The sequence below is a fragment of the Panicum virgatum genome, chromosome 5N (genome assembly GCF_016808335.1).
Source record: "Panicum virgatum strain AP13 chromosome 5N, P.virgatum_v5, whole genome shotgun sequence".
Classification (NCBI taxonomy): domain Eukaryota; kingdom Viridiplantae; phylum Streptophyta; class Magnoliopsida; order Poales; family Poaceae; genus Panicum; species Panicum virgatum.
Genome location: NC_053149.1, coordinates 6,640,062 through 6,665,434, shown reverse-complemented (window position 1 = coordinate 6,665,434; position 25,373 = coordinate 6,640,062). Strand labels below are relative to the sequence as shown.

The 25,373-nt window shown below is 45.9% G+C and overlaps 2 protein-coding genes, 1 long non-coding RNA gene and 1 pseudogene across 4 annotated transcripts; 3 read left to right on the top strand and 1 right to left on the bottom strand.

The window, feature by feature from the left end:
* The first annotated feature begins 3,221 nt into the window (after positions 1–3,221).
* On the top strand, positions 3,222–4,796 carry LOC120672051 (annotated as a pseudogene).
* Positions 4,797–5,056: 260 nt separating this feature from the next.
* LOC120676870 lies at positions 5,057–8,387 on the top strand. Of its 2 annotated transcripts, none has more exons than XM_039958203.1 (6): positions 5,057–5,215; positions 5,555–5,848; positions 6,200–6,284; positions 7,340–7,394; positions 7,781–7,919; positions 7,996–8,387. In XM_039958203.1, exons 2-6 carry the CDS (start codon positions 5,594–5,596, stop codon positions 8,167–8,169), a joined length of 708 nt encoding a protein of 235 aa, XP_039814137.1. In that variant the 5' UTR covers positions 5,057–5,215; positions 5,555–5,593; the 3' UTR covers positions 8,170–8,387. The 2 variants fall into 2 exon arrangements, with proteins under 2 accessions (XP_039814137.1, XP_039814136.1); XM_039958202.1 differs by having other exon boundaries at positions 5,545–5,848.
* An 8,934-nt stretch (positions 8,388–17,321) lies between these two features.
* On the bottom strand, positions 17,322–20,115 carry LOC120676068 (uncharacterized serine-rich protein C1E8.05-like). Its single transcript, XM_039957289.1, has 2 exons — positions 19,569–20,115; positions 17,322–18,209 (listed from the first exon to the last, which is right to left on the bottom strand). The coding sequence occupies exons 1-2, from the start codon at positions 19,733–19,735 to the stop codon at positions 17,633–17,635; spliced, it is 744 nt and encodes a 247-aa protein (XP_039813223.1). The 5' UTR covers positions 19,736–20,115; the 3' UTR covers positions 17,322–17,632.
* On the top strand, positions 18,203–19,484 carry LOC120676069. Its single transcript, XR_005675638.1, has 2 exons — positions 18,203–18,756; positions 18,843–19,484. It is a non-coding gene; the product is annotated as an uncharacterized LOC120676069 (long non-coding RNA).
* Positions 20,116–25,373: the final 5,258 nt, after the last annotated feature.

Here is a 25,373-nt window from a genome sequence, read left to right as displayed (position 1 = left end):
TAGAACAGAGTTTACCAACCAAATCCGTTTTAGATTCTAATGTACATTGATGCTTGTACAAACCTTTTAGAGTAAATTGCATCATGTCACAAAAATTATTTCTGAGAAGCACATTCATATTGTTCCAGATTTATATAGCCAACAGACCATCCTTCGTAGTTCAAGGTGCGAGTAGAATGTGTGTAAGTATTTGTTTTTTAGATTGATGAAGATTGAGTTGTAAGCCACACGCGGCACCTAAAATGAGCTGAGGCAACCCCAGCACGGCGAGCTAAGCCATTCTACTCGAGCTGAGCCGTTCTCCTTGTTATCTCATGCTCACCATAGATGTGGTGGAATTTGGACCGCAAATGCACGAAAGTGTCAAGTTAGTGTATCGGATTAAGCAGACTGCAACTTCAATGACCAATTTGCAGGTACGTGCCTAGTTGTTGTATTCCGAATCATTCGGACCAAATGCAATTTACTCTAGTGTCTATGCAAGGAGAGGATATTATTTCCACTGAACATGACATAATGGCATTACATTGGTGTGTGAATTGTGATCATAGCTTACTTTGCATAAAAGAGTTAATGTTCATTTCCCTATTACCCAAATAAAGACTCAAACCACATATAAAGATTATTATTCAATAGCAGATAAACTCAGCGACAAAAAGCACCGCTCTATCAATTCTTTTCACATAGAAATAGCTTTACGGCGCGACGGGAATTAGCCAAAATGGTTCGCGCGACAGCGCAGGGATGTCCTGAGTTGCCCATCTAGCTCACGAGTGCCTTCCTTCAGATCAAAGATGTGGAACTCGTTGCTGTCCCCGAGGAAGTCGTAGGCAAAGTACACACAACCCTTCTTTAGGCCATGTCAAAAAGGAGAAAAATGACGGGACAAAAAATTGAAAGAAAAAATACGGAAAGAAAAAGTGGAAGGAAAAAAATGAAAAAGAAAATTTGAAAGAGAATGAAAAAATAAAAAAACATGTGAGGCACACTTCTTTTCTAAAGAGTCAATTATGAATTTGTGTAGATATATGAAATAAGAAGAGTGGTATGTGTTATAAATTAGAGGAAACATCTACTTATGAATAGAAGAAAAAATAAGTAAGTAAGAGGGAAATGACAATAAATAGAAAAATAAAATAAGACTAAAAATTTGTAAGAATGGATAGAGGAGAAAGTAGAGGGGAGAAAATGAAACTAGCAATGAAAGAAGAAAAAGCAAAAGAAAATTGAAACAAGAAAACAAGAAGGTCTGGTCGCAGTATACTGAGTAGCTGCAGCTTTACAGCATTCCATGAGTAGCAGTATACACAAAGACCTAGAGCTAAAATTGATAGTCTAATCTTTACCATGAGCCCGCAGCAACTGATGGAAATAAATAATAGGCTGAATTTACACCACCGATCTTCAGGCGATAGATTCATTGTTTATAGCGCGCGTGACATATAACCTTTCCGGAGATCCCGTCGCGGGCTCGCGACCGACGCGGCGGTGGGCGGGCTCGGGAGAGCTGGGCTGAAATTTCACCTGCGAGAGGCCCAAGAGAAGGCTCTGGAAGCCCATCACACCTGCGAGAGGCCCAAGAGAAGGCTCTTGCAATGCAGGCCGGAGGCCCGACGTGCACGATGCGTGGGCCACACAATGACCGCACAAGGCGCCGAGGACTCTCGCTGCCGGCCAACCCCGCCGCCGAGCTCCCGCACGGCGCTGGCGGCTGGCCTTGCCATTGCCACCTCCGCGCGAAGTCGCCAGCTCCCGGCCATCGCCAGCCGCAGACGCCCGGCGACATGAGCGCCTCTCCCGAGCGTCGCCGAGAGAGAAGGGGGTCGTTTCACGCCCGTACAAGCGTCGCCGGGAAGCGCGCGCCGCCGTCGCTGGTGCTTGTGTACTGCATCGGCGCCATCGTCCTTCTTGCGAGCGTTGGTCGCACCCTAGCCCCAAAGGTATTGATTCGTTCGTTGCTTGCTCCCGAATCCGCACCACTTAACTGCTGAGCGTCTCTGACGGTGACGGTTAGCGTCGTAATAGCTCCAACGGAGACTAATTTCTTCTGCAGCTCTCCCGCGTATTCACGAAAGAGAATCCCAATCACTTGTGTTTGTATAGCACGCTGTTCCGTTCCTTTTTTTGGCGAAGAGTGTAACATGATTTCTTCAGAAATTCACTGTGCCTTGGCTCGTCACCTCGATGTTCCTAGGCACTCAACTTAGCATAAACTAGTCAGGTTGGCGCGCTACGCGCGCCTGTACCAAAAACGTGGACCTAAAATATTAATAGAAAGATATTATCCGTTACTATGTTCGAAGCAACATCGTATCGATATATTTGGTTAGATATAAAAATTACAGTAAAGCGGGCATAGTAGTTTTGTGTCTGAGAGCGCGCAAATCTCAAGCATTGTAGTATAGAGGTACAGGTAATTTTTCCTTAGGAATATTTTTTTTGTGTCAGTAGTTATAGTTTAATTACTTTAGTAGGAAAAAAAGTAATATTAGAAATGAATGAACAGTTTAATTATATTTTGTGGGTTTACGGAGGGAAATCGAAGCCCAAGAAGTAGTACAACTACCACATGTAAATGTAGTATACAAAGTTTAGTTATTATTTTTTTATGTAGAAAGTAGTTAAATATATTTTGTATTGTCAAATAATGGAAGGAAAATATTTTTTAAGATAAAAAGACTAACTTAATAGAATCGTGGGCCCCACGTGGGTCCCGCATGAATAGTACATGGGTCCCATGCGGGTCCCGCCTGAATAGTACGTGGGTCCCACGTGGGCCCCGCCTAAATAGTACGTGGGCCACATGTGAATAGTTGTGGGACCCGCGTGAACAGTGCACGGGCCCCCCGTGGGGCCCCGCAAACAGTAGCAAGGCCCCTGAGAGCGCGCCAATTCTTGGCACTTATAGGTACTCAATTGAGTAATAGTCAATGAGTCTGCAATAAACTCGTATATGGCTTCCCATTTTTACTTCGGATGCATTCGGTGCTAATTGTTTCTTCAAGGTTTCTAGCATGGTAGATACATCATCTGTAGAAATGCTGTCAATGTGTTATGGTTCCAGCTATTTTAATTGGTGCTATCCTTATATTGATAACTTGTATTGCAGGAGGAGCTCTGTCTTGGCTCTTTTTGGTGCATTTCGTTAACATCTGTTTCTTGCAAACCTCAAGGGATTAAGTATAACCTTCGGCATATTGGTAATGGCAAGTTGCTGACAGATGCACACGCTGGTTTCTTAGGTGGATGCTAAGGCTGTAGCTGACGGTGACACAATTACCGTGTATGTTAACATGGCCAATCATCAAGAGTCTGTTAATGTGCCCCAGGAAGTGCAGAAAGCAGTCATTGAGCGGACCAAGGCATGGGTGGCCAAGAACTACCAGCGAGCTGATGCTTTGCAGAAGATCATACTAGATGCAGGATATAGGTCATTTTAAGAAAATCACAACAATCAAGCAGGCAATCCTTTTATGATGCGAGTTCTGATGCCTTTGAGTCCTGGGTGTAGGCAGGTTCCTAACATGAGAGGTGAACATGTTCTCGCAAAGAAGTACCGGATTAGGCTAAGGTTTGCCCCTACTTCTGGTTCTCGATCAATGCTCAAGGGCTTGTTTCTAATTTGGACGGTAATTACAATACTACAAACTGCAATGCAGGGGGATCGATGCACCAGAGAGCTTGATGCCTTATGGCAAAGAGGCAAAAGAGGAGCTAGTGAGGCTGGTGCAGGGAAAAAGCTTAAAGATTTCCATATATGACAGTGACCGATATGGTCGATTAGTTGGAGATGTTGACTGCAATGGGGTTTCCGTGCAGGTAAGAAACTACACTGATGTGCCTTTACAGTTCCTTCTAGAAATCTAGCAGTGGTAAGCTATCAATGTAGTGGATCAGCTGTTGCTCCCTTTGCTCTGTCTTTTCTGGAAGGTACCTACTCTTGTAATTTTATACTACATAGCTTACAATACCCCCACTTACCTTGATCTGGTTGTATTATACGAAAACAAATGAAACATAGTGAAGTTGAAGAATGGAATGTGTGAGCACTGGAACCAAATCATTTATAAGCTTTTGATATAAATTCTGCGAGGAAATATTGCATCGCCTCAGGACAGATCACTTGTATTCTAGCTTTAATCCTCAGCAACATTCAGACACCGCAATGAATTAATTTTATTATTTCTTTTTACAATAGGAACACATGCTGAAGAAAGGGCTTGCATGGCACTACACTGCTTATGATCATGGGATGGAGCTCAGCAAGGTAACAAGTACTCTTTTACTGCCCAATGTGATGCAAAGGACAGCTCCATTCCACTAGACTGAGAAGTGCATGCTCTGAACATTTCTGCAACCATGTGCATGAAGTTCCTGATGAATGGGTATTTTCAGTGGGAGAATCAGGCACGGGTGAGCCGAACAGGGTTGTGGGCATCACCAGATCTTGAGAAACCGTGGGAATGGAGGAAGAAGAAACGCACTGGCACAATGTGAAGCAGCTGTGGATTTCTGCTGCACGCTGTGACCAGGAATTGCTGAATGATTTTACCCATTAATTGTAGTCTGAATTCTGAAACATTAGTTCCGTCGCTGTAGAGTGTGCTATTTATTGCAAATTGTTAAATCGTTGTAAAGTAGAGCACGTTTATTTGATTGACGTAAGCTCCAAATGGCGACTGAGACTTCTGTGATTAGTGTAGCTGATCCTGATTGAATTGTTGTAGGGTTTTTCCCCAGACAAAGTTGATTGCTTTGGCTAATCTCATGCCGTTTCATAGTCTGTGTTGAATAAATGGAAGGACTGAAGACTTGTATTGAACTCACAAGTTTAGCAGAACTCTAGACATGACTTGTAAAAGCAGGAAAAACAGATGGGAAGATTACTTACTCTCAGGTACCAAAAAAACGCAAAGAAGGGGGAAAAAGGAAGAAATTTTCACTCTCATCAGGCCCAATAAGCCAATACTAATGACCCATTAATGAATAACATCAATACATTCTAACAGTTAGCAACATTAGATAATAAATGACATGTTAAAGGATATTCGACGGCCCTGATGAATAGAATCACTGAACCACGGGCATGGTGACTACTGAGTCCTCACATCGCATCCGTCAGTTACTTCTCCTTCCTCCAAACTAATCCAACGCCGAGTGGCATTTGCCCTCTCTCTCCTCCTGTGCGGCCACCCATCCTGGATTTCACTCTCAGGTAACTAGCAAACGGCCCGCACTCATCTCTGTTCTAATTTCTGTATGTTCCTTCGACCTGGAGGAGATTTGGGTGGAGAGATTTAGAGAAGCTCAACTGCGGCATAGCATTCGGATCTCACCTTCTTTTTTCCGTCGCCAATTAGTTGTTAATGGTAATATTAGAAGCGAATCTGTATGGTCATATATAGGTTTTCTTACCTTTCCAGTTTGGAAACTGCACGGGCAGCGATGTTTTTTCTTTTGCATATTCATTTAGTATTCGTTTGTTTTTGTTTGGGGAGAAATATAAAACTCACTAGGATTTTTTGGCGGATACGTTTGATTAAGCTTTGATTAGGTAAAGGAATTAAAATTATCTCAGCTGCTATATCAACCAATGATGCACAAAGCTGAATGTTTGATTAAGCATGGGAAGACTAAAAACTGGAGCTCTACAAGGAGCTTGGACTATTTAACCATGGAGCAGGCAGCCCAATGGATATCTGATGGAATATACACTTATAAGCATCGTTGTGAGGGAGGAGTTGATATCCATGATATCGTGGTCAAGAAGAGCAGATTCAGAATTCTTCTGTATTATATCGGCACAATCTGCCTTCTCATGACTGTTTGCCACATCCTGTTGTCAAAGGTATGTTTTCTTGAGATATTACTCCAGGCTATCGCTGTGACTGTTAATTTTCAGTCAGCACTATACCAGGGGTCTGTTTAGTAATGAAAGACACAACTCAATTGAAATAAGTCAGTTGTGCATATATGTTGCTGAACTCCATTCTTTTCCTGAGTTTCTTAGCAATATAGGTTCGGATTTGAACCGGTGCAGCAATTTATGCTTGAAGCACAACCTTATTACACTTTCTATGTTTCTTGTTAGTGTGTTTTATTTTTGTTACTTGCTTATCAAGATTCAGTTGATAAATAAAAACATTAGGTGTGCTCCTGATTGCACTATTTTGATTGAGTCATGGTTTTATTGTTGCAGGAGACTTTAGGCCTTGGTTCCCTTTGGAGTATCTCCTTTGCTGGTGTAATTGCAAAATGGTTGCGATGTGATCCTGTGAAGAAAGGTGGGTGCCGAGGTTTTGTTCCGTATTACTCTGTTTCTCTGTGCTCTAATGAATGCCTTTTAGTTAATGTCAACTTAAGGCTCTATTTGGATTTATTTTATTTTAAGAGTATTAGGGAAATACCACGGTTTTACAGTATACCTTGGTATTGAAATGCATGGAGGTGTTTGGATTTCACATATTTTGTAGTTTTGGAAACTACAGTAAACCACAGTATTTTTTTTTGTTTAGAAAACCTCACCTACACCTTATTTTCTAGACAGAACTGGTGCTTGTGGTGTGTGCACAGTTTTTGTTGTGCACTCCTTTTCTGTTTATGTGCGTACTCCATTTTATACCATCTACTTAGCCCTCGCAGACTAAAAAGTTTCCACCGGTATTGACATCTTTTCTTGTTCTGCTGTGCACCTGTGCACGCTTTCCTCATCCTGTCTTTTTTCCCCTTCTTCCGAATCATTTTAATTATTTGATTAATTTGGTGCCAATCAATGCTTAGCCTCTAGTATAGATACAAGTACCACGAGTTCTGCTGTACATCTATGATGAGTGATCATAACTAACTGGAGATACAGTTAGTTTGAATGATGATAACATAGAGGATTGAAGATCAAAAGCTTAATGATACAGAATAAATAACACTCGGAGAAGTTTAATCCAATCAAGAAGAATGTTCAGATTAGTAATGGAACACGTCAGCTCAACTCTTAATGGAGTATATAGTCCAGAAAATGCCCATCACCTACCTATACAGGAATATTCTAACGATCTTCTCTTAAATTATGAAATACTGCCACCAAAACTACAATTAGCCAAACACATAATTGTTTTTCTAAAATTAAGAAAAACACTAGTTTTGAAATACTGCGGTGTTGAATGGCTTTGGTTTAGAAACTGTAGTATCTCAATACTATGGATTTTGGAAAATGCAATATCCAAAGTTCCAAACAGAGCCTAAGGTTGCAAAAAGGAATGAAGATTCTTGTTTCTCAGCATCCATGTTGAATGTAGAAAAGTGAAATTACGTGCTCCTTATTAGATAGTTTAACTTTGTGCAGAGTCGTTGGTGATCATGCCGACTTTTGGGGTTCAATTAGAGCAACACTTTTGGAGGTATGGAGGAATCAGTCTGGAATTCAACATGGGTGCTTTCAAATTTATTCATGCTTTCAGTATTTATTGCTTGTCGAATGCTATTCCAAGAGAAGCTGAACAATTATGAAAAGATAGAGGGAAGCAAACGCTTCTTAAAGATAAAGGAAATAAGTGCTCCCTTTTCATAACAGAAAGAAACATAGACACATCTTTCTTGTTAAGTACTTATCTTTGATAGGACTGAGCCTGAAATGGATTTATTCATTTTTCTTTAGCTGAAGTGATCAGCACAGACTTGGAGACTTGCGGCATTTATATCTTTTAGATGGATTATAAGCTGTAAGCTATAAAGAAAATAGAGGTTTCATATTTTTTCTTCTTAACATGAAACTCATATATCATAGTGGTAGAGTTCATCGCAAATTTGTGCCCACTGGCAAGATTCTAAGACCGGTGCTGAGCGAGTGCGTGACCCCTTTCACTTTCTACTGGAGCTTGGCACTGCTTCTACGAGACGAATATGGCCTCATGCTTGTTTTCAAGGTAGATGTTGCTTGCTTTCAGTAAGTTCTCAAGTGCACTTTATGGTGTCAATGGTCTGAAAGAGCTTAATTTGCAGAAATTGAATCCACCAGCTAAGATGTTGGTCCCAATCTGGAAAGCATTATGTGCATTCGTGGACTCGAATACTTTGAGCGCTTCGGTATTACCTCAATTACACGATCCACATAAACATGCTGAACAGACGGAGGCAGTGTGGACTCCTGACTGCACATTGAACATTTCATCCTGAAGACTTTGATTACTGACAGCAGAATGTTCATGTTTCCATACAAATGACTGAAGATACAGAATATTACTACAACGGGACTCTTACTTTATCCTCAAGAATTCTGTGACCCACTTGTACCTTTGTCCATCGTGTAATTCTGTCCTTTGAATATTCAAGAGTATAATGTATTCTACATATTCTTTGTGAAAAATACTGTACATATTTCCAGCTCCTGCTCAGAGATTCATGTTCTGGCAGTTCGTTATACTGTAAAATCATTGGCTGGCACTCCTGCTGACATCAAAAAATAGTCACTTGCAGGCATCAGATCTGTTCTTGAGATTATCTTTTTCCTTGAGCTAGATGTGAAATGAAGCTGCTAATCATCACCCTGCGCAGAAGTTGACATACCGCACAGCCGCACCTGCATTGCAAATGTGCAATAACATAAGGAAACTAGCATCTTTATTTGGCCACACCTTAAGAGTGTCCTTCTATCAAGGACAACTAGTTCAGCACAACTCTAAGTCTTAACATATACTTTTTTAACTATTCTGTCCATGAGCATCAGTTTATGAAGCCAATAAATGCAGTGGATCTGAAGATCTGTAAGATGGGGATCTGTACTTGCCAGTGTTCCAAAGAGCTCTTTCCAGTCGTCGCCATACCAACCATGCCATCATCATCACTAAACATTCCAATTCAGGTCAGCTGCCTGAACCAGACAAATTCCTACTCCTTGATAAAATTTAGGTCGCCATCCCCATGTTGGGTGTAAAACAACTACAAGTCATGAATTATTGCCCGTCTGGAACACAGGAATTTTCGACGAATCTTACATGAGTTAGACTGTTTTCTGCGAAATTCTCCTAAAAATTCGCGCTGAATTTCTTCAGTTGCAGACAATACCCTGAACATCCGTTGCTCAGTGACATGCTACTACGACTTTCAGCTGCGAAGTGTCGGGTCACCGACACTGAGAGAGAATCCGAGAGACAGCTCCGTGTCACTGTCCATGTGGGCCCGACACGGGAGAGTGCATGTGCATGAGTGACAATGAGTGTGACAACATGAAGGACAAGCGAGGAATAACACGAGAACAAAATGGCAATGGTATTGTTGTGTCTGCATTGTTGCTCCTAGCCAAAAAGAAATTTTGATAAGGATCAGGCTTGTTTTCCATATGGCTAGGTTAGGTCAATTCCCCATTTTCTCCTCACTATTCTAAGTGCTTGCCGTGGGTTCCATGTTGCGCTATGCTTCATGCGTAAGTGTCGGTACAGTGACCTGTGAGTAAAAGTCACTCTAAAAAGATTTGCAAATGTGCATATCTCTGCGGTAATCCATGAAAATCGGGTGCCGTCAATGGCGTGTTCTCAAGATTCTGTTCTTGATCACTCACTTTCTCCTCCATTTGCAGCTTTCGCTTGTCAAGTGTCAGTTTCTTTCCTCAACTTGGTGGGTTTTTCGACAACCCCTTCCAATTGCGTCACTTGATCTTAGTGCTCGCCATTGCCGTCTCCAAGTCCTTCCTCGTTGCGATCTGATTCCGTGCCGAGTTCAAAGCAGTGGGAGGAGCTGAGTGGTGGCGCCGGGCGTCAACGCCAGCGTCGTCGTCCTGAACATACGGCAGCAATAAAAAATGGACAGTGGGTGCGGCATCGGCGACCATGGAACGTAGAAATCGCCACAGTTCGGAACTGTCCGCCGTGCTGGCATGATGCTGCCAAGTGCCAAGAATCTCAAAATTTAAAGTTCCGAACTGTTATTTGATACAAGCACACAGTTCATCTTGTCGCTGCACAACTACTCTTGCAGCTCTGCATCTCCTGAATTCTGATTCGCAGACGCAGCGCCCACTGCGGAGAACCTTCGCCACATCTCGTCCTCGATCAACAATTCGTGCGCCACGAAAGGGAAGAGCGAGCTTGATCGGCGGCAAGCTTTTTTACCTTTCTCCGCGATCGCAGCATCATCAGAGATCGACGCAACGGGACAGGTCAATCGGGAAGGGAACAGCAACGCAGGCTGTGCGAGGAATTTGCAGGCGCAGGGTGACGATTTCCATGGACCGTGCGGCGGCTGAGTTGCTGCTGTCGGGCTTTGAAAATCTTTGCCTGAGACACTGGAGAGTCGCCATTACTCTGACGACGAAGGAGGAGGCGAAGCCTGAAAACAACGGGTACTGTCAGTGCACCCGGCTACCCGAGGCCAGGGGACCGGGATTCAGAGGAGGCCTTGGGTGGCCGTCTGCGTCGGCGTGACGACATGGGTGTTGGGGTGTGGTTGTGCGGCAACTGCTCATGTCGCTGCCTGTCTTCTCAACCATGAACCACAGGCTGATTACTGAACTGAAACATGTTTACCAAGTGCTAAGCTTCTTTTGTTTTTTTTTAACTTCATAACTTCCTTGGTTTGTTGGGGACATCACAAAAGATGACAGCCCTGTTTGTTTTCCGAATTGCTTAAGGTTTCGTAGCATGTATAGGGTTGTTGGATGAATGAAACCTCCCAAATTCACGTGAAACTCACTGAACTCGCACTGTAGCGATCTGTCATCATTTACTCTTTTTTTTTTTGAAGCTGTGATCATTTAGTTTCAGTTCTGAAGGTACTGTATAGATCAACCACCAACCGCTTGTGGATTCAACTATCTCACGCACGCAGTCACGCTTCATCTGAATCAACGATAGTAATGCGGCACAGTAGCAAGCACAGTAGCAAGCACAGTAGTAGCGTTGCTTTTGCAGCAGATGACAGCTATAGTTGGGTGATCAGTGCTACTCGACGCTAATGATTTGTTATTGTTGATCAGAGTGCATTTGAGGCAGCCCTTGCGATGCCCTTTGTAGCATGCAAGGTAGGATGAAAATACTCCATCCGATCCAAAATAGAGTACTACTATCTTTTTTATGAAAATATGCGCTATATCAGGAAAAATACTTTTCATGGTGGATCTAACGACACCGACTTTACATTTTCAATCAAAGTGAATTTTTTTAATCTATTTGATGGCTAAAATATAAAAATTTGGCCCATAGGAATCTTAAAACGACTCATAGACCCCTCAAAAAAAAATAAAACGACTCATATTTTGCACCGAAGGGGAGTACCTTAAACTTGGTACATCTTCACGTAAAAAATGTGATGATGCTTTGTTTACTCAAGCCAGTAAGCTGTGTTTAGTTAATGAATTTTTTTGGATTTGGGTACAATAGCATTTTTGTTATTATTTGACAATTTATGTCCAATTATGGACTAATTAGGTCTAAAAGATTCATTTTAGATAAAGAAATCGTCAAATCACGGCCTCTACAAAAGTGGCAAGCAGTGGCAATGGCCTCCCTGTTCTCCTTCTTGTGAAGAATCGCCCAGGCTATTGTAAGATAGGTGGCCCTGAAAAGGATCTACAAGGATGTTTGGTTTTTAGTTTTTTAAAGACAATATCATTTCTGGAACGCCAAATCGTCCAATACAAAGCTACAATCCCTGTGTAAACCAAGCTTTTACATGATTTTGTTAGCCCGCACAGCCAAGACCCAAACATATGATTCACATTGTTAGGCCTACTCAACCCAAAAGTAGTGTGAATTATCCTCCAAAGTAAACTAGCAGAGAAACAATTAAAAAAGAGGTGTGCTATATTCTCCTTATCTGAACAATAACAACATAGCATACTACCCTTCCAGTTTCTCCTAGCTAAGTTATCTTTGGTTAAGATCACACCACGGTGGAGAAGCCAAATGAAAACTTTTATTTTGAGCGGGATCTTTAGTTTCCATAGAGGTTGGTTAATTGGCAGAACCTTTTCATCCATTAGAGCGGCGTACATGGACTTCACCGAGAACTGTCCATTACTTTGGAGGGTCCAGATACAAACATCAGGGCCATCCTGTATCTATGTTGACTGTTCTAGTTAGTTGTGACATCCCGAAAAATCAACCAAATTAAAACATGCGATAAAAATAATTATTTGCAAAACTTTTCATCGTTGAGCTCAAAACCCTCCTAAACCCCGAACCCTATTTTCCAGAATCTCTCTCTGTTCCAAGTGTCCGATTTCCAACCCCCGATCGCTTCCCTGTGGCCTCGTCCGCGCGCGCACGCGACGTTGCACTTGGCCGACCGGCGCCGCGATCGCGGCGCGAATCTCTCCATCTCTCTCTCCTTTTTCCTCTCTCTCCCCTCCTTTTCTTTTTCTTTTTCCCATTTTCTTTTCTTCTTTTCTTCCCTCCTTCCTCCTCTCTCTCCTTCCTCCCCTGTCGCGCACGCCCGGCCCGACCCCTCCTCTGTCGCGCGCCACCAAGCGCTGCTCGGCCGCCTGCCCCGCACGCCCACGCTCCCGGCCTGCCCTGCGCCCGCGCTCGCCGCAGCGCCCGCGCACCTGCTCCCCCTCCCTGGCCGAGCGCCGCGCCACGCCAAGCCGGCCCCGGGTCATGCACACACGCGCGCCGCGCCGCGGCGCACCGAGCCGCGCGCGCTGCGGCACCGGCCCGCCCGCACGCGCAGCTGTGCCAAGCCGCCCGCCCACGCGCGCGCACACACCGCCCATCACCTTTCCCCGCTCGCGCGTGCCCGCACCGCTCGCCGCGCCGCCCGTCATCAAGCCGGCCGCGCGCTGCGCCCCGCCCTCGCCGCTCGCGTCGTCGCTCCTGTGCCCGCACAGCGACCGGCCTCCTCTCCTCCATGTGCTCGACGACGGCCTCGACGCTCACGCCACCGCCTCACGCCGCGTCACGACACGAGCGACCGGCCGAACGCCATTAATGGCGCTCCGCACCGCCCGCTAGTGGCGGACCCAGCAGGGTAGCACGGTAGTCCTAGGACTACCCTAAGTTTTGTGATTCCTTTAGTACTTATTAATAATTTAACAAACTTTTGCGTAAAATATAGGAAATATTAACACATGTACTTGTTTGGACTACCCAAGATTAAAATCTTGGTTCCGCCACTGCCGCCCGCCGCCCTCCACCCACGCCCGACCTCGCCACCGCCTCTCCTCGGCTATAAAGGGGCCTCCCTGCGCCACTCCTTCGCCCCACGACCACCTCCGCCACCTCCAGCTCCTCTCTCTCCCAGCCCGCGGCGCCACCGCCACACGTACTGCGGCACGCCAGCGCCGCTCCCGTCGCCCCGCCTCCTCGCGTCGCCCCGGCCCAAGGTAGGGGACGCGCTGGGTTCCTCCCTTCCCCCTCTTCCTTTGCCCAACGACCACTCACCCCGAGCCGCCCCTACCCGCGCCGCCCATGGCCGCCGTTCGTCCGCCGCGACCATGGCCGCCGCGCCCACTCTTGCAGGCCCCTTCTCCGAAATTGGAGAGGGGAATCGAACCCCCAGGGCCCCACTTCCCTTTTCCCCATGGTCCCGGCCGCCCTCGAGCCCCAGGCCACCGGCCCACGGCCGCCGCCGGCATGCCCCCCTCCCCTATTCCTCAGCGCGAGGGGAGGAAGAAGACATGGCACTTTTGCCCATAACCCCCTCACCTCTATTCTATTTAATTAAGAACCCTTCCACCCTTTGGTTTCTTTCAAATAAAACCCTATCCTTTACGATATTTACAAACAAAACCTCCACCACATAAACTTATTTATAAATAGAACCCTACCCTTTTCCCGAGTAACCCGAACCTTTCCCGAAATTCTAAACAAATCCTTTCACTAATTACAAGCAGGTCCCTGGACCTTTATTTAACCCCTAGGCCTTTATACAACCTATCATTTCATGCGCCAAAACATCTCCGATCGACCCGAAACTTTACCACGCCATTTATAATATAGTTTTGGCCGCGCCATTAAGAAACCACCCGAAAATATCACTTCTATCTCCATATCTTAATTATTTCTGATTCGAGCTCAACGATTAAACTTTTATTTTTGTTTCTTGATTGTGTGCATGTTTGTATGCGTCGTAGATCACGGTGTGAACGAGGGAGAACCCGTCGATGAGCAGTACTGTGAGCAGGTGAACGAGGACCAGTCCCGCGACCCCGAACCCGAAGGACAGTGCTTCGATCAGGACCTCCCCGAAGGCTTTGAAGACGGCAAGTTCAATCCCATCATTTGATGCATGCTTTTGTCCTAGTTTTTATAAACACAACCTATTGGCCTGTTTTACAAAATTACATATGTTTTGCCTGCTGAAAACACGGTTGGATAGCCACCCCTTGATTTGTTATAACCATTCCTTGACCACCTAGGTTAATGTCTGAATGTGTTGTTTGGACGTTAATCACTGCTAGAACGCTTAGGACCTCATACTCAATACAACTTGTCTTATAAAGAAAATGTGTGTGTGGGGGGGGGGGGAAGGGGTAAAAGTGGAATTTTCGAAAGATAAGTCTAGACGGGATGGATGGCATTTCTGTGTGATTTGCCGATTGGTGTGCTTGTGCCTGTGTGGCAGAGCAAGGAAGGGAGATATCCATCTTGTCACAACTAAGGACCGAGTTGATGTGTCATCTCACCTAACTCCACTATAGTGCAAACCACTCGACCGTTGAATGGGCAACGGCTTAGCATAAACCCCACTAGTTAGTCTGATAGCCATCAGGAGAGCTGAGAGCAACGGGTGATCAAGGAGAAGGGATTAGCTCTGTGTGACTTATGCCCCGGTTACAACCTCTGTGATTGGTCTATGACCCCTTGGTGCATCCCGTGATGGCTAGTCAGATCTAGCTAAGGTGGGTAATGGCATTGTTGGGATCTGCACCGACACTAAGGTGATCGAGTTGCGGTACCCCACTTGTGGGTAAAGTTGCACACCTCTGCAGAGTTAAAACCTATTCAAATAGTCGTGCCCACGGTACTGGGCGAGTTACGGTGTGGTCACATAACTAGTGTTTATCTTGGGATGTGCCGTGTGATACGGCGGATGAGGAGTCCGGTAGCAGTCTAAAACTTGGATTCTGTGTGGATCAACCCTTCGTGTTACTCGGTACAAGAAAACTGGTTTTGGAAATGCCATTTTTTCAAATGACCCCTTGCATAAAATATTGCTTTCCACAAAAGTAAACCTTAATCTTATTCTTGAATTACCCTGTGCATTATACTCTATTTATCCCCCCTCCGTGGGTGTGGTTGGACTTGCTGAGTACGTTTGTACTCACCCCATTCTTAATTTTTACAGAGGAAGACCCCGACTTCGTTCCAGAGGACGTCGAGTAGGGTACCGTCCTGCACCCAGCCTTGCTTGTGGATTAGGGTCACCCACAGGAGATACCGCATGGAGCAAGACTCTGATGACCCCCTTTTTATAATTAATATCGTTGTGTGAGTGTGGGTTATAATCCTCGCGATAGTGGCGCTTCTCTGCTCACTACCGCGTAGAGTTGCACGGTGATGAACCATCTGATGTAATAAATGTGTCATCAGCCTCCTGGGACTGATGTTTGCATCACATTTAGGTCTTCTCTTATGAGGGGACGCTTCATTAGTAAATCCAGCCAATCCCTTCTATTATTATTTATCAGATTCCTTCTAAAAGAAATGTTTGCCAAATCCCCCCTAAAACCTTGTGCACCGTATCATGCTTCCGATGTGCCAAGTAATATAGATTGTGATATTGATCCTTATGGACTGTGTTTCCCAGCCAAGTATCCTCCCAGAAATGTACCTGTTTCCCATTTAGGACTTTGAATTGTGTCAATTGCAGAAAATGTTGCTTTACCTTCATCAAGCCTGACCAGAAGTGTGAGTCTCCTGGCTTTTTCTCAACCTGAGAGAGAGTTTTGGACCCTAGGTATTTATTTTTGAGCAATTGCTGCCAAACACCATTCTCATTAACCAGTTTGAATAGCCATTTGCTAAGGAGACATTTGTTTTGTGTTTCTAAATCTAAAATATTCATATTGTCATTTACAATTGAACTGTGTAATTAGTTAGTTTTTTCAACTGTATTTAATACTCCATATATATGTCCGAAGATTCGATGTGATGTGTACTATAGGAAAATATTTTGGAACTAAACCGGGCCTAAAAGTAAACAAGATGAGCTTATGTTAGTAGCTGGTGTGGCGTTGAGATGCTGGACTCGTGAGCAGATTAACGGAAGGTTCGTTTCGGGTAAAACTAGCTCCAACACGGAATTAAATAGGGTGCATGAGTTTTTGTCAAGTGAGCTGGTTGGGGGCAAAGCGCATTGATTAGTGTCTTGTTCAAGGGTCCTTGGGGTGTCTCCTCCATCCGTGTCCTTGATGCCCCTCACATGGGGCAATCTATGGCGAAACAGTATGAAAATCCGCCTGGTTTTCTGTAGCCTTATTCTTTCTCTCTCAAGAAAATGCAGCCGCTGTAGCTCCCTGCAGGACTCCCCCGCTGCTGGTTAAACCTACCTAGCTAGCTAGTAGCCTTTTTATATGTGTGTTCAACAGGCTATCGGGCATTGAATCCTCACGCTTTGTTTGACTAAATGGTCCTGAGGGCAATCCCAACGCTATAATGTCCATGATGATTGAGGAAATACTTCTTCTGATCAACAAGCAGTTTGAGTTTTTTCCTTCAAAAAAAAAGAAAAAAAAAGAAACTGAGGGTGCGACGGGAGAAAATTGCGAAGAGAAAAGGTTTAATTAGGATAACACTGTTGTTGCTAGGAAATGTTCACGCAGAAGCCAGTGTTTACAGCTAATATCTGCGAGAAATACTTGTGTGTCACTGTGTCAGTGTGCGAATCAGGACAGCTTAAGCCCTGCTGTCTTGTTCTTTTTTTTTTTGATAAGATGCTGTCTTGTTCTTGGTAGCGCCATCCTGTTCCTCGTAGGAACTGGTAAACACACAGACAGGGCCGGGACTTCTACACTGTGTTCGGCTGGCTGGTGCTGGTGGCTGGTGTTGATTTTTTGTGAGAGAAAAATACTGCTGGCTGGCTGGTACTGGTTTTGTGTGAGAGAGAAATACTATTGGCTGGATGCAGGGAAGATGAAGCGAATAGAGTGCTAGAAAAACAAGCATAGCATAAAGCAAAGAGCCATGCATGGGCAGTTGGTCTCTCTCTCTCTCTGAAAGTTTGATTCCCTTTCAGTGGCTCATAAATAATTTTTTTCTGAATTTCCTCTATAGAGAAAAAGGGAAGCGATCGAACAACTTTTTCTCTCTCTCCATAACATGAGTATCGATCGAACAATTTTTTTTGTCTTCATAACATGACGATTGAGAAGAACTGACCGACAAGGCAGGCAATTGAGTTTCAGGCAGCAAAAGCGCAGCCTACACACACCAAACATGATTTACAAGTGGATCTGAAATCACATAGCCATGCTATGCTCATTACATTATTGTTTAATTTACACACTGTTACAAACTTAATTCATCATATATAATACTTTGATAAGCTCTGTTTTGGATTTTTTTTTCAACATTACCCCGTGAAAGAGACATACAGGGCACACCGTTAAAACATGCAGAGTAATCAAGCTCCGATCCAGCAGCTCTCCAAGGAACAGCGACAGCGTGCATGACACGCGCCATGACCATGAGGGTTAACGAGAGCATCACACCTTCTGTGCTGATGCGGTTGCAGTTGCAGCAGCGGGGCCATGGCCATGGCCGTGCCCGCCGACGGACGCCAGCGCGCTCTTCACCGTCATGGCGACGCGGCAGCCCTTGAAGGCCCTGAAGCTCTCGTGCCGCACGCTGAAGCACGCCGGCGCCGCCGGCCCCTCGTCCTCGCTGTCGGCGACGTCCGCGACCGAGAACGCGTACACGCGGCTCCGCATCGACGAGCAGGCAGCGGGCGACTGCGCGCTGCGGAACGACAGCGACGACGCCGAGGAGGCGGATGAGGAGAACGCCCACGACGACGAGGAGGAGGAGCAGGAAGACGCGGTGGGCGAGCCGGACGACGAGGACCTGCTGGATCGCCTGTGCAGGATGATCTTGGGCAGGATGGCGCTGAAGATGCTGATGTACTGCTTGGAATGCTTCTTGCCGGCGTTGGAGGAGGCGGCGGAGGAGGACCTGTGGTGCCTGTGTGTGGCCTGCTGCCTGGCGGTGTAATAGGACGGCGGCGGCGTGAGCGGCGGCAGGGTGGCCGTGGAGACGGCGTCGTTCTTGGGCGTACCCGGCTGCAGTGGCGGGCCCAATGGGTAGTCCGGGTAGGCCCAGGACTACCCAAAATTTTGGCCCAAAAATTTTTTAGAGCTTCAAAACATTGTCCGCATTTGGCCCAAGCCCAATAACTCGCCAACTCTCCATCAGTCCATCTCCCTCAGCCGGTCAGCCCAAACCCTTCCAGTCCCAGACTCCCGTTCGTTCCCCTCCCCGCGACCCCGACCCTGTGCCCCGCCGCCACCCGCGCCCAGCGCCCGCAGGCCGCCGCCGCCCGCCACTCCCCGCCCCCCGACCCCCGTCCCCCGGTCTCATCCCGCCGGCGCCGTGCCTGGGCTGGGCACACGGCCGTGCGGGCGTGTGGTGTGCCTCCGCCTCGCGCCGCGGCCGCCTCGTCGTTACGCGCCGCGCCTTTCACCGCCGCAGCGCCAGTGGGGTCCGCTGGTCTCGGATCTGCCTGAGGCAAGGCTAGCGCGCTCAGAGCTTTGCTGGCATTGGAGCGGCTTTGCCGTTTCGGCAGCGGCGGGGAGATAGCTCGTTGCTGCGGCGGGGCGACCAGGTCCGTGCGGTGCGCTTCCAATCCCCCGCTTTTATTTCTCCCTTGGTTTCTATCACAGGTGTAGTGAAGTCTGAAAGTCTGTTTCTCGTGTGCAGGGGAATTTGGCTTCGCGGCGGGCGGCGGCATCCAAACCCAGCAGATAAGACCGTAAGAATTTAAGTTCTCAGTTCTCACTAATTGGTTCCAAAATGCTGCTTCAGTATGCGTATACAGAACAAAGAGTTCAAGTGGATTTGTCTTCAGAGGTCTGTACTTTTCCAAAGAAAAATCATAGGTCATATGATACAAATATTTGGCTACCAGGACATAGGGATTCTCTTTCGAAGGTAGAAGTGGTTGGCCATAAAGTAAAAACTAGAAACTAATGATCTTGCAGAGGTTTTCTGCATTAATAATTGAACTTTCCTTCAAGTTTTATCCACCCCTTACCATCAATTCAGAACATAGATGCCTATTTCCTACAAAAAACAGTCATACTGGCATATTCTTACTTTGCAAGGACTTAATGATTGCATATGCTAAACCCATAGTCACAATACAAAAGAGATAAGGCTCCCTCAGAAACATGAAGCCATTGTGATTTCATTAATCCATCATTTTATTGATGTTGCAACATTTTATATTGTAAGTTATTCGAGTTCTCAACTAATTTGTTGAATTCAATGTATTAAGGGACCTTTTTTACTTATGTTATTGTAAATTTGATCGTTATATACCGTATTGTTACCGAAGTGCTATTAGATTATACCGGATTGCATTTTGAAATTTTTTCGCCAGGACTACCCTAGTTTCAATTCCTGGGTCCGCCACTGCCCGGCTGCGACTCCCACAGGAAGGGCACCGACCCCGCCGACGCGACGCCGTAGTACACCCGGAAGGACGGCGCGGCGGGGGAGCTCTCCCTGGTGAACAGCTTGGAGAAGACCTTGCTCCCTCCCTGCTTCAGCTCGAGAGGCTCCTCCTTGTCCTTGCTGGTGATGGACGCCATGGATGCGGATGCAGAGAGAGAGAGAGATGCAAGTAGCAGGGAGAAGAAAAGAAAACACAGCGAGGTCAGGTCAGGGTGAGCAGCAGCCAGCAGGTCTGCAAGTGCTTTTATGCACCTCCAGAGACCACAGGGATAGTGAATTATAATGGCCCATTATCTGCTAATCACCGATCAGATCCCAGTAAGCAAGAGCTGACTTTTGACTTGATTATTGTGATAACCAGCTGGAATTTACTGAAGAAAAATACTACTCTGCTGCAATGTGAAGGAGTAGGATCAGCAACGGCACCAACATACAACTCTGCTGCTGCCTGCTGGTACAGATTCAGAGTTGCAACAACCATTCCTGCCAAAAAAAAAAAAAATACTGACAGGAGGGACAGGAACTGCGGCATTGCAGTGTACATATCCGGACCGACAATCCTCTCTGCTCCTTTCCTTCTCTCTAATCCCCCTGTTAATAGTAATAACTGAGCTTCATTTGTAAAGAAAAGCTATAGGTAGCCATGTGTACAAGAATCTGTTAATTTTTACCATAGTGTCAAAATAGTGAATAATACTTTCACATACAAGCTAAAAGTAACTCTTCCTTGTCTACCAGCTTTTAATCATGGGTTATACTCCTCCCTCCGTATCCTTTTAGTTGTTGTTTCAGACAACAAATTTATACTAAAATGAACTAAGTTTTTTTTGTCCTAACAACAAGTAAAGAAATATGGAGGGAGTATATGATTGATCCCAGTTTTATTTGAGCTGCTGCTGCTCTGCAATGCATGCTACTGCACTAGCACGCATCATGGATCACCATCCTCATCAGTTGCGCATTGATTGCCCATCTGCATCTACGCGTCTACTGCGTGAAGACGGGAAAAAAAACCATCGAATCAATCCATGCAATGCTCCAGCAGTCCCCCATCCGCGCCATAAATCCCCACATTTTTGGCCCACAGAAGCTTGATTTGGACGTCAGTAAATCTGTTGGGTTGATTCTTGTTTTCCTTAGCGCTGCATATGAGCATCTTTTCTGTCTGCGATGAACAATTGAAAGATACGCGCATTTCATTGTCACTCCCCCCTGCCACTAAAATAGTAAAAATATCTAGCCCGGGTAATAAATGACGCTTTGAGTTGTCTTAATTCAAGTACTTAATTCAGAGGCTGTGTTGATGTTCAAAATATCACTTATTTTTTTGCGAAAAGTTATCACTTATTTGTGACCAGAACAATCAGATTTTTTTTACTTCGTCTTAATATCACTCATCATATATAATGATAAAATTCAAAAGGGAAAAAAATCAAGGAAAGGATCCTTCATTATTCCATCTGTTCTCCCCCGTTGGTAGATGAAGCAATCAGCACGTTTTTAGTTTGTTTTTGTCAAGGGCACAATGTGTGGTCACCTCAGCCCCCATACACATCATATTTGCATGGCGGAGGTCCTTGCAATGCAAGGTTGCCCTCGTCCTCTTTATTACGAGTTTGGAGCCATCTGGATCGGTCAAATTAAGGAATAAAACCGGACGTTTGAACTTGGTTTTCAAGCTCTCGTCAAATGGCAAATGCTCAAATCCCTTCAATAATTCGCCCAGCCCCAGTCCCTTTTGCATCACTACTGCAGCAGCAGCAGCGGCTGCTGCTAGCTAGGAGATGCTCCACTTCAATAAACTCGCGCATCCGTGGGATCCACGCGAACTTAAACCCTGGCCCATCAAGAGCCTAATGATGCGGTTAGCCGTTAATGAAGTGGGGTTTGGGTAAGAGTTATTGAGTTAACGATGCCAGCATGCAGAGGGTCTGTTTGAATGAGAGTAGTACAAGTAGGGCAACGAGGGAATTTGCAACGAAGGAATTTTCAATGCATGAAGTACTAAACGAAGTTTATTTGTAAAATCTTTTCATGGATGGGTGTAACTTTTCGTGACGAATCTAATGACAGTAATTAATCTATGATTGGCTACAGTGATGCTACAGTAACTATCCTCTAATCATGCGGTCAAAGGCCTCATTAGATTCGTCTCGCGAAGTAGCGCATAGGTTGTGAAGTTAGGCCGTGTTTAGTTCTGTTGCAAATTTTTTTTCAAAGTAATCTTACTAATTTGAAGTACTAAATGAAGTCTATTTATAAAATTTTTTGCACAGATGGGTTGTAAATCGCGAGGCGAATCTAATGATGCTAATTAATCCATAATTAATTAATAATTAGCGGATGGTTACTGTAGCATCACTGTTGCAAATCATGGATTAAGTAGGCTCATTAGATTCGTCTCGCGATTTACAACCCATCCATACAAAAAGTTTTATAAATAGACTTCATCCAGTACTCCATGTATGTGTCGAAACATTTGATGTGATGTTTTTTTTACATTTACGGAGTTTACGGGATCGGATCTAAACATGACTTTAGTTTTACAAACTGACTTCATTTAATACCAGTAATTATTAATCAAAATTTGAGCTACTCATGTTACAAACAAAACAAAACAGCGCCAGAACCCTGCCGAGTCCGAGTTTTGGGTGTGGTACGAAGGTGGCTGGACTCGTCACCAAACGGCCTGCAGGCTTTGAATGCCGTCGCTGGCTGGGCAGGGGCCGGCTCGGCTCCACCGAGGACGACGCCACCAGGAGTCCAGGACGGTAAATTTTTATTTTTATTCGAAGTTTTACGTGCCATTGCATTGATACAGTAATTGTCAAAGCTCTGCAGCTTTCGGGGACGTTGGGTTTGGCTGGTCCGGGGGTGTTTAGTCGGAGTTTGTATTTGGCTACTGTAGCACATTTCATTGTTATTTAATAATTAATATTTAATTATAGATTAATTAGCATTATTAGATTCATCTTTTAGGAATCAGTTAAACTATGTAATTAGTTATTTTTTTAACGGCATTTAATGCTCCATGCATGTGTCTAAAAATTCGAGGTGACGGGTACTGCGCAAATTTTTTTGGGAACTAAATTCAGCCCGGCCTTGTTTAGATCACTTTGCATTTTGTATTTTTGGATTTTTGGAAGGAAATCTTTAACATTGAAAGTATTAAGTGTAGACTAATCATAAAACTAATTACAGATTTCGTCTGTAAACTACGAGACGAATCTAATGAACCTAATTAATCCATCATTAGATTATATTTACTGCAGCAATTTTGTATCTAATCACGTTCTAATTAGGCTCATTAGATTCGTCTCGCGATTTACAGTCCATTTGTGTAATGCGAGTTATTTTTTGACTACATTTAATATACCATGTGTCGTGGAGCTGCAACCAAGGCCGGGTGGCGGAAGGCACCCGCCCTAGCCCAGAGGGTGTGTACTCGGGGGTTAGCCAGTCCCAGAACGATCTCACTCAAGAACACGATGAACACAGCAAGATTTAGAGTGGTTCGGGCCGCCGGAGCGTAATACGCTACGTCTACTGTGTGTTGTATTGCCTCCCCACGAGAGTGTGAGAGCTGCGAGAGCTTGTGTCCGTCCGGCCTGTCCTGTACACAGCGAGTGCCTCCCTTTTATATCTCAAGGGAGGCGCGTACATGGCTGCCGGGACCCCGACAAGTGGGCCCAGTGATGCGGTATAAAATATAGTACTGTTCATCATTATGGCGTTGCAGGCAAAGGAGATCTTTCTCTGGATATCTTTGCCTGCTCTTGGAGTCTCCCGTTCAGCATGTCTAGGCGCTGTCTTGTCGGAACGGCGCCCGTCGTAACCAGCGGCGTCGCCTGCCACGTAGCTGAACGGCTGTGTAGAGAGCGGCGTAGGCGGTATGATGGAATAGTGCCGTGCCGTCGTATCCATTTAATGCGGCTGACGGGCTCTGCGCGGGCGCGGCACAGGCGGCTGCACTGTGCACCTTGGTAATACGCGGTGCACAGCGGGGCCTGACAAAGGCTGTCCCGCGTGCTGCGGCGGCAGAGCATGGGTCAACCATCCGCATTAAATGCGGTGGGTGGACGAGTCCCCCTTGCGGAGGACTCGCGCACGAGCCCGCGCCCGTGCCTCCGGGACACGTGGCGGCTCCGGACCCCCGCACGGTAAGGGGGTCCGGACGGCGCAGGAGGTCCCGGACCCCTATGGGGGTCCGAGGCCTCTGCTGTCAGCTCGGAGCTTCCCTTCCTTAGAGACACGTGGCGTCTCCGGACCCATCCCCAGGCGGGGAACGAGTCCGGGGCCGTTGGCCTGGTGAGGGAAGAGCCTGACCGGAGGGGCCTGGCTACTCCGTCCTTACGCGTAGTTACGGATAACTATGTGGGTTCTGGTTTGCTGCGGTAAGAGTGGGTATCCCTGCTACAGAATACCGACACCATGCAAGCGATTTACAAAAATTTTATATTTTGCCTTTATGAATCTAAACAGGGCCTCAGTGGTCTGCAATCTAGGCCTGTCCTATGGATTGATTGAACGGAGTACTGACGCATGCATGTAACGGTTGTTTACTTCTTCGAATGTTTATATTCCAAAATTTTATGCCCATAAATGTTAATTATGCTTTTAGATTCATCTCACGATTTACCATCCATTCGTGTAAAAAGTTTTATAAATAAATTTTATTTAATACTCTAAATTAACAAAATTCTCTTGTAAATTTTTTTGGCTAAATGATCTAAACACAGCCTAGGAATCTGTTATATGTTCAGAAAAAAAACTAGGAATCTGATAGTATTGTTCAGTTCATCAGCCTGGCTCTAATAAATATGCAGGTTGATTACGCCAAATTTCCAAAAAAAAAAAACTACTCCTGGAATCGTATCCTAGGTTAGCGCGAGCTCCGGGTCCTGCGTCGGCGTGCGCATCCAGACGCCGCGGCCGAGTCGTGATGCAGGCCTCTCGCTTCTTCGCCCTCCTCGATGCAGTCTCGGCGAAGGGCTTCGAGAAGTGAGTTCATGGAAATGGCCGATTGCCAATCGAGGTCGCCCACACGTTAAAGATCAACTCGATCCAGCCGCAAATCCAAGGACCCCGGCACGTGCCCCGAGCGTTGGAGTGCACACCACCAGAACGCATCAAGTTTACACATGTCCTGTTTGGTTTTGTAGCGTGTGAATAGTGATATTTTGACCGCTTATTACGGTGTCAAATAAAGTCAGTTTATGAAACCAACTTCAGAACCCGGCGCTAGCAACACCGAATGATGGTTACTGTAGCATCACTGTAGCAAATCATCGATTAATTACCATCATTAAATTCGTCACGAAAAGTTACACCCATTCCTATTTTTTTTTTAAATAGACTTTATTCAGTCCTTCGTGCGAAAAAATTCTCTCCTAGCGGTAGGATTCTAGCACGCATCAAGGCCACAGTGAGTTGGTTCGTCTGAGACGAACGATGCAGTGCCGGAACTGTGGCGTACCGTGTCTTCTCCTGCCGCGTGCAGGGGGCAGCCGGCGGCGAGCTCGGATGGATAGGATAGGGCGGTGCCGTGCCGTGCCGCCATCCTGCATTCCTGCTGCCGGCCGGGCGGCGCCATGAATGGCGAAACCGACTCCAGTTATCCTCTCGGGGGGAGAGGAAGGAAGCCCGGGCGCCCGGGCCGGGGCGCCGGCGGCGGTTGGAGTTGGAGGGCTGTTGCCTAGCTACGAGGGAGGGAGTAGCTGCGGACAGTGGGTGACATGGATACCGTAGCTGCCGCGCGCCTGCCGGCCGCAGGCC